Below are 8,976 nucleotides of genomic sequence, written 5' to 3' on the forward strand. Positions count from 1 at the left end.
GTGAACAAACGTCCCTTTACCAACAAGCCTGACACAGCCTGTCTCTTTGCTCTGCAACTTGCTGGCAGGGATTTCCAGTTCCCCATGGTACACACTATGCTCCTGTCCCTCCCTGGCCCCATCTGCTAAAATGATCAATGAAACATTAATGCTGACACATGGTGCCATAAAGCTTAAATGTTCACGTTCAGAGAGATGAGGCTGGGAGTTCATTCCTTTCGACTCCTGCTTTCACCTGTCTCTGGCCTCAAGAGGCAGCGTAGCATCAGTGATGCTCCACTCACCTTTGCTTCTTTATTGTGTCCTTTACTGTGTTTTTAAGAAGCTGCAATCTTCTTTCATCATGGCCAGGGTGGCAGAGTTGAATTGTGAGCAAGATGTTTAATCACCAAGCGTGCAGACACAAGGGTTCAAAGAATGTACTAGACCCCTCTGCTAGCCCGAAGTCAGAGTTTGCCTAGCCATGGAGAAGAGTAGTGTCTTGAAGATGTTAGATCTCCTGACTGAGCAGCCAGCAGCTTTCCATCACCCCAGGTTCAGGCAACAGTCCGCCTTGTATGCGCCTGGCAAATGGGAAGCACGTTCAATAGCAGCTGGCAGCTGCAGTCCGGTCCAGTACCAGAACACAGTATGACTATGATTGCTTCCCCTTTCCTCTGTAAAATGGCTTGCTTTTATAAATGAACTAGTGAACTTCCTAACCCTTGTCTAGATGCTAGCACAGGGCTCGTGTCAGCTACTTTTGTCCTTCTGCCAAGTGGCTTCCAGTATTGAGCACCCTGTGGGAGGTCACTGTATTGAAGCAAGCCCTGCCATGCTGAAGCAAGCCCTGCCATGCTCCAGCATGCTTTGAAGGGCTATGGGTTTGTAGACAGACCATGAGCGCTAAACAGCCCTTCTAAACACAACTCGGAGCCAGATCTCTGCTTCCCCTTTGGGGTCAGCAACATCAGCAGCCCCAGCCCATATCGCTGCTCCCTGCTCACCAGCCAAAGCTTCCATTCTCCGAGGTGTGTAGGCAATGGCTTTTCAATATCAGTGAGCCCTTTGAGTAATCAGCGTGACTGCCTGCTCCTTGCAATTCTTCTTGAGGGAGGGCCTCGCGCACAGCTCTGTCTTCGTGTTTTTGTGTTGGTTGCTGTCACTTCTGGAATGACCTTTTATGCCAGCGATCTGATCCTTGTCCGTGTTATTAAAATGACTTGCCACAGTCCATCTGTTTCTTCATGTCTAAGATTATGTTTAATTTAGCAGTATTTTCTCATATGTTCACACTGCTACTCTCAGGGGCTCAAAACAAAACCGCAGCTAGTATTGAATTCTCCCAGGCTTGGAAAACAGTTTTCAACACAGTTGTTCCCTCCTTGAATCTTTGCACTGGTTGGCAACTTTCCTGTCTGTCTGACTGCAGTTCAAGGCTCTGATCTTCTCTCGATCTGCTCTGTGTTCCTCGTATGCCCTCTATCCTCTCCTTTGGGTTTTCTGCCTGTGTTGGATTCATACCTTTTCCCCCCACATTACTTCCTAGAGCTACCTTACTGCCCTTCTCTTAACCTGCAAGCAGTAAGCTCTACTTGTCTAGACTGCCTTCTGCTTGCAGACGGGATTCTCTCTCTAATTGGAGGGTGCTGGGGTGCTGCCTGCCATGCATTCACAACACTATTTTTGTTGTGTGGAGAAGCTGGCTGCTGGCTTTGAAAATTTAGAGCAGTCCCGGTCTGCGGGATGTGCAGCAGACAGGCAGAGCAGCTGTGAGCAGGCGCAAAGCACTTCCTGTCCCTGAACTCGCAGAGACGACATTTAACTGATACAGTGGTAGTGAGGGGAGATGCCTGTTTATAGAGCTGCTGGGAAGGAAGTGATTAGCTTCTGCCACACATGTTTTGTTTAACTCAAAGCCACTTCCATCCCCTTGTTGCTGTTGGAAAGCCAGGATTTCTGAGGTCAGGCCAAATGATGACATCGGCTCAGCTGGCCTGGAGAACGATCCTGCAGTGTGGAAGTCCAGCGTGTAGTAGATACCTGCTGAATGATCCTAAAATTTGCTTTCAGGACCTAAGGAAAAGGGGAACAGAATTTTTTGGGGGAGTTGTCTCTTGTGGCTTATCCCTATTGCAGTTCCCTCTCAGGAAGGGAACTGAGGCTTCCGTTCTGTCATTATATTAAATAAGACTATTTAGAGGAATGCTGGTTTTTAATTCCACCTCTGCTATTAAAGAAACAAAACCCTTTTCTCCTGTCCCGCTTTTGCTTTTTTGTTTGTCTAATGTCGGCGTCTGTCACTTACTACTCAGCCAGGCCTCTTCTAAGGAATTTCTTACCAAGCTTTCAACACTGACCACCCAAAGTTAGGCTTCAGGATCCATCTGCAGTGAAGTTAAGTGGCTGAGCAGTTTTGGAGGAAAATCACAAGCTCTTTCACCTGTACTGTATGTGGATCTAGGAGCCACCATTTTAGCTAACTCTTTCCCAGCTGTCAGCTTAATGCCATATACGTAATAAGTCTAGTGTGAGCTCTTATACAGCACCAACATGTGCACTTAACTTCCAACCATGCACACATGGGGTGGGGCATGCAGAGCTGGCTGAATTGTGGCTTATGGCTCTGAACCTCCAGGAATTTTTCACTGGAGATCCCTGACTGCAGCTCACTGATAAGGGGCTCTTTGCCTGGGTAAGCACTTCCTGTAGGAGGGGCCCACGTGAGGAAATCACGCCAGCCCATCTGTGATCCAGCACTGGTGACAGGTGCAGGGAGGTTCCCACCCATAGGCACAGCTGGGCTAGGAGGACTTGCCTGCCAGGCCACGTGAAGCAAGAGCAGAAAGCAGAGTCTAGATTCTCTGGTGCCTCACGAGGGGCCTGGCAGTTGGACAGCTTCCATCTGTTTCAGGGACACTGCCAGAGCCGGCTCTGCCCCGGGCCGTGGTGTTGGCTTTGTCAAGGCGTGAGAATGTGCAGCCGCCCCCGGCAGTGGCTGTGGCAATCGCTTCTCTGCTGGGAGGGGTGGCTGGAACAGGTTGTGCTGTGCACATGGCACTGCTGGGCCTGTGACCCTGACTGCAAAGGCGGTGCTGTCCCACTGCAGTTGACAGAGGTAATCGGCATGCATTGAAACGTTGAAGTGCTACCCCAGTCCCTGCTAAGGGAGGCCCATTAGAAACTGCTCCACTAAGCAGCTGGAGTTCTGCAGCAAGACTAGCTTCTTCCCAGCTCCACATCTTGTCTAATCTCCGCCTGCTGCTCTGATAGCTCCTGTCAGAGCCATTGCTACCTGGGGAGAGCAAGGAAGCTTATTACACGGTTTCCTCCCTGGGCATGATGAATCCCTGGTGGCCATCCTCAGTGAGACAGCCCCATGCAGATGAGAACAATACCCGGCGACCATGGAAGTGTGCGCAGGGGTTCAGCAGTGTCTCCGCTGTTCAAGAAAACAGCTGGACTTTGCCCCATGTTGACCCCACCACTGCTGAGCCAGCCTTGTGCAACATCATCTGTTCCTCAACTCTGCCATGGGCTCTGTGCCCTGCATGTGCCCAGCCCCTGTGCAGTGGTGCACGCAGCCGTGGCCACCTCCAGTTATTGTAACCCATTTGACCAGTAACTGTAAGTTATCCTCTTCATGGCCCAGTGCAGCTGTTAGCCTGCTACCCACATCTGTTCTCCAAAGAAGAGGGATGTGGTCAGGTCTGGGTGGACCTGACATAACTCCCACACCCGATATGTTGTTGCTGGCCTTCAATTTTTCGCACTGATAGTGTGAATCTCAGTTTCCTGAGACTGTTTGGCATGTTTCCTAGAAAGGGAATCCTGTGCTGAGAGGAGGTATTTTAGTCAATTTCTGGTTCCAGGAGCTTGCCCGAGTAGAGATCGTTTTAATCGTAGACAGGCTGCTATGAAAGCAGCAGCTGCTTGCTGTGCTGTTTCCACTCTGCTTCGTAAGGTCACTAATTATAGTACTGTAACAGCAGATGTGAAATGACCATCTTGTAAACCTAGCCATGCCTCAAACCAACATGAAACTGGGTGTCATGGGGGAGGCTTGTTCATTTAGTTGGCCAGGAAGTGTAGTGTACAGAGCTGGCTTACTCCCTGCGCTCAGCCCGTGTGAGGTTCAAGCTTTAGAATACAGCAGTCTCCCTGCTCTGTGTGCACCAAGGTAGCTTCCAGAAGCAGTGTACTGGGTACTGTCATTTGATTCAGGCCATGCGTGTAGCATGCAGTTCTGTTCAAGTGCAGTGTGTTTACCTAATATTAGAAGCCACTTTCTTCACCTCCTTTGGTCATTGTCTTCCTGCAACTCCTATGGACTTGAGCAGGAGTTCCACAGGTTTGGGTTTTACTTGCTGATTGGGAACACTTTCTTAACTTGGTGGAGAAGCAGGCAATAGACACAGTTCAGTGCCTTACAACAGGTTCATGATGTAGGAAGTTCTGAAAAACATGTTTAAATGGCTACTTTGGGCTTGGTTAGCAGCTTATGGAGAGCAGTACTGCTGAAGAATTGGGTATGTCTAATTCATACCACTTAATCATAGAAATCATGGAAAATTAGGGTGGAAGGGACCTCAGGAGGTCACATCTAGTCCAACCTCCTGCTCAAAGGAGGACCTGCCCCAGCTAAATCATCCCAGCCGAAGCTTTGTCTAGCTGGGTCTTGAAAACCTCCAAGGATGGAGCTTCCACCACCTCTCTGGGTAATCCATTCCAATGTTTTACTACCCTCCTAGTGAGAAAATTCTTCCTAATATCTAGCCTCAACTTCCCTTGCTGCAACTTGAGAACAACTGCTCCTTGTTCTGTCGTCTGCCTCCACTGAGAACAGTCCAGCTCCATCCTCTTTGCAACCCCCTGCAGGGAGCTGAAGGCTGCTATTAAATCCCCGCTCAGTCTTCTCTCCTTCAGACTAAATAAGCCCAGTTCCCTCAGCCTCTCCCCATAAGTCCTGTCCCCCAGCACCCTCACCATTTTTGTTGCCCTCCTCTGGACTCGCTCCAATTTGTCCACGTCCTTTCTGTACAAAACTGGACACAGGACTCCAGATGTGGCCTCACAGTGCTGAATAAAGGGGAAGAATCACTTCCCTTGACCTGCTGGCTACTAATGCAGCCCAGGATGCCATTAGCCTTCTTGGCAACAAGGGCGCGCTGCTGGCTCATATTCAGCTTATTGTTCACTGTCACCCCCAGGTCCTTTTCTGCAGAGCTGCTGCCCAGCCAGTCGGCCCCCAGCCTGCACCGGTGTGGGGGATTGCTGTGTCCTAAGTGCAGGACTTTGCACTTGTCCCTTTTGAACCTTATAAGATTGCTTTTGGGCCAATCCTCCAATTCGTCTAGGTCACTCTAAATCCTAGCCCTACCCTCCAGTGTATGTACTGCTCCTCACAGCTTGGTGTCATCTGCAAACACGCCGAGGGTGCACTCTATACCATCTTCCAGGTCATTGATGAAGACATTGAACAAAACCGGCCCCAAGACCGACCCCTGGGGCACGGCACTTGATACCAGCTGCCAACTGATGTTGAGCCATTGATTATTACCCTCTGAACCTGACAGTCCAGCCAGTTTTCTATCCACCTTACAGTCCATTCATCCAGCCCATACTTCCTTAGCTTGCGTATGAGAATGCTGTAGGAGACCGTATCAAAAGTTAGATGAACACCTTGCTGGGGTCATTTGACCCCAGTACTCTTTCCTGCCATGGCAGGGGGTCAGACTAGATGATCTGCTAAGGTCCCTTCCGACCCTAGAAACTATGAAACTATGAAAAGCCTTGCTAAAATCAAGGTACGTTGAATCCACCAGTCTCCCCATATCCACAGAGCTTCTGAGAAGGCTGAAAACAAATCCGACTTGTGTTGGTATAATTCCTCAAGGTTAAATAAAAATGTTTAGTCAGAAAAGCAGTATGTAGATATGACATGTTTCACAGGTTAGCTCAGTATTTATATGTAAGCATACATGAATCAAAGCCATTCCCAAAACTGCTGTAGGTGGGAAGCAGGGACAGGTGACTGAGATGGTGAACACACCAAAATCTTTGGTAGTAGGTGACTGAAATGAAGCAGCCATAACAACACTAAATGGGGACAAGTACAAGAAATCCTGGCTTGCTGCATTCCTCCAGTAATAAAAGGGAAAGCTACCTTGCCCCAGGTCTATTCCTATGGGCTGGACTAGTTAGGAGTGGAGGGTCTGTCTAAAATGGGTGGGCAAAATGTGGCCTGCCAGGCCATTCTATCCAGCCTGCGGGACCCCTAAAAAAATGTAGAAAGTTAATATTTATCTGCCTCTAGCTGGCTGTCATGCAGCCCTCAATTCCTTGCCAAAACTCAGTAAGTGGCCCTCCGCCTGAAATAATTGCCTGCCCTTGATCCAAAAGAACTGCTCACATTAAAGCAAGAACTTGCTTTCTCCCCATGTCCTGCCACCTGCTAAGGAAAGAAGATAACTCAGGACAGCTGTGATGGGTGCATGTGCCCTGGGGGCTGACTCTGGAAGTCACGTGTGCTGTCACCTCAGGGACTGGGTGTGCAGCACAAGTGCTGGGTGGCTGAGGAGCCATGCATCTCTCGCGCGTAGTCAGCGGTTCAGGTAGGAATTCGGAGGGAGATGGACTTGGCGTGCTGCTGCAGGGTGCAGTGGGAGGATTCTGGCCATGGCACCAGTATGCTGTGCAAGTCCAGTGGTCACCGCTGTTCAGCAAGAGAAGAACCAGTTTCAGCACTGCTTTATTAAACCATGATTGAGTATCTGGAAAACTGTTGATATGAGTTTACCGTTACCTTTGTGCGTCAGGATAAACTGCCCAAGTCATGCCCAAAGAGCCCAGGGTTTGGGACTTTTCTTTTCTCCCCCAGCAATGGAATTAGTTATTCATAAGGAAAACCAAGGTTTTAGTTTTTCTGTACTTTCCAGAGTAAATTCCCATGCCAGCTCACATTGCACTCCAGTACACTTGTGTCTTATACCGCACGCAAATGCGAAGCTAGAATTCAGCCTGTAACTAGGCAGAAGTGTGTCCGCTTTGCAGCTGTGGAGTATGAGGCAAAGCAGGAGCTGTGCCTGATGTGATGAGTCAGTGCATCTGGACAGAAAATTTCACAGAAGTCCCAGGTCATACAGAAAAAAATCTGCATTGGCCCTGAGATGTATCAGCAGTCTTGCAGAATTCTGCTTACCTTTTTCATAGCCCCCTAATTAATCCAAGGGCCAGTAGATTTTGTGCTTGGAGAAAACTTGCAAAACAGTAACTCACAGTCTCCAGCTGTGTTCTCTTCAGCTACTGTAAACCCAAAATGCACAAACAAGCCATAATCAGTATAAACAGAGCTGCTCTGCAGAGCTCTTGGTCCTGGCTCAGCAAAACCTTTTGTTTCCCACATAAAAGCAGCCCAGCCTTGTCTACAGCTGGTTACCTGAGCTTAGGGAGCCTCACCCAAAGAGGACTCAGAAAGGCCCTGTTGGAATTTAACTCTGCAGTCTCCAGGCTCCTGTCTGATTTAATCCTTGTAGGTCCCAGTTGGGGTGGGTGATTCAATATCTGAGGGGTCCCAAAAGCCTTGTGTTCCTTGTCCTAAATAACTAAAATGCCCCTTGGCTGTACGCTTCTCCCTGGTGAGTGGCAGCAGACTGGGTCACTGTGGCACTAAAACAGAAAGATCAGTAGTACTGCCAAGTGAGGAAGGAAGGAGCACTGTCAGGGCAGGTGGGGAAAAGCTCTGGGGAGGATCTTCTGGGTTCCTCTGCCCCTTGCCAGGTGAACGCATCCAGAGAAATCCTTTGTTTTCTGTGCCATGCTGAATAGTTTGCTCTTGTTTTGCAGAGCCCCTGAAATCATCTTGGGGTTGCCGTTTTGTGAAGCTATTGACATGTGGTCGCTGGGCTGCGTGATAGCTGAGCTGTTCTTGGGTTGGCCTCTCTACCCAGGAGCTTCAGAGTATGACCAGGTAAGAGCCTAGTGGGGTGGGGGAGATGCTAGCGAAATCATCATGATCTTCCTTTTAGACCTCGGAAATCTAACCGAATTCAACTTCCACTTCTGTGGAGCAGACAATATGCGTGGTCTTGAACTCAGGCAGCCTTTTGCCTGTGGTGATGGAAGCCGCTTCACTGTCTCCCTCTCCCTGTGATCAGAAAGTGCAGAGGCCCCTCTGCATGTCTTAAAAGTTCAGGTTAACCTCTTCTTTCAGTTTATGACACAAACGGCGGTGGCCTTCCCATCAGAGGAGAGGTGGACCAGGTGTGTCGCGGGTGGAACACATTCTGCTGTTCAGAAGCAACAGTTTTGGTACAAAAGCAGCTGCTCCGGGGGGGGGCAGCAGGCCTGTGATTCCTGTCGCATTCATTCTCACAGAAACCATGTGCTGTCATGTGGAGCGTGTCCCCAAGCAATCTCCAAACTACATGACAGGCGTCTCTCGAACTAAGGCTTCTTGCAGCATATACCTAGCATTACCTGGCTGCCCGTGAATGGGGAAACAATGCTAACCAGAACAAGGCTTTTCTGAGTATAGCTTTCCCAGCACGCTTTTTCTGTGGTGGCACCAAGTGATAAAACTCAATGTGATTTCCTCTATTCAGTGGAAGAGACCCTTCCCAAACCATTTTGAACGTGAAGTTGTGCACCTCTCCTCACCCCTGCACTTTTCCAGAGGAAATGCAGTGGTACATTAATGACACACTGAGTTAAAAAATAACTAAGCTGCAGGCTGGTGGTTTCCTTGCACAGGAAGATTCATCTGGTTCTGAGAATCTTATCATAAAGGTCTGGAATTGCTTGGGAGGGGGAAATTGAGTTTTAGGGTTCATATCTGACACTCACGACAGAATAAATCAGGAGCAACTCCATTATAAGCCACTAATGTAAAACCTGTATAAAATCCAAGACTGGTCTGCGATCCGAATGAAGCCTCTATTAATCATTGGTACAAAAATCCAGAGATGTTGTTTTCCTAAATACACGAGGAAGATTTCT

General features: G+C 48.9%; 1 protein-coding gene across 3 annotated transcripts in view; it reads left to right on the forward strand.

Moving 5' to 3' along the window:
• HIPK1 (homeodomain interacting protein kinase 1) overlaps window positions 1-8,976 on the forward strand; it is a 39,273-nt gene that overhangs the window by 6,854 nt on the left and 23,443 nt on the right. For all 3 annotated transcript variants that reach the window (XM_019514101.1, XM_019514102.1, XM_019514103.1), the window contains exon 2: window positions 7,825-7,948. In XM_019514101.1, coding sequence (XP_019369646.1) covers window positions 7,825-7,948 — 124 coding nt within the window. The remainder of the gene's footprint in view (window positions 1-7,824; window positions 7,949-8,976) is intronic.

This window comes from Gavialis gangeticus, unplaced genomic scaffold (assembly GCF_001723915.1).
Source record: "Gavialis gangeticus isolate Ggan-Ray unplaced genomic scaffold, GavGan_comp1, whole genome shotgun sequence".
NCBI classification, from domain to species: Eukaryota; Metazoa; Chordata; order Crocodylia; family Gavialidae; genus Gavialis; species Gavialis gangeticus.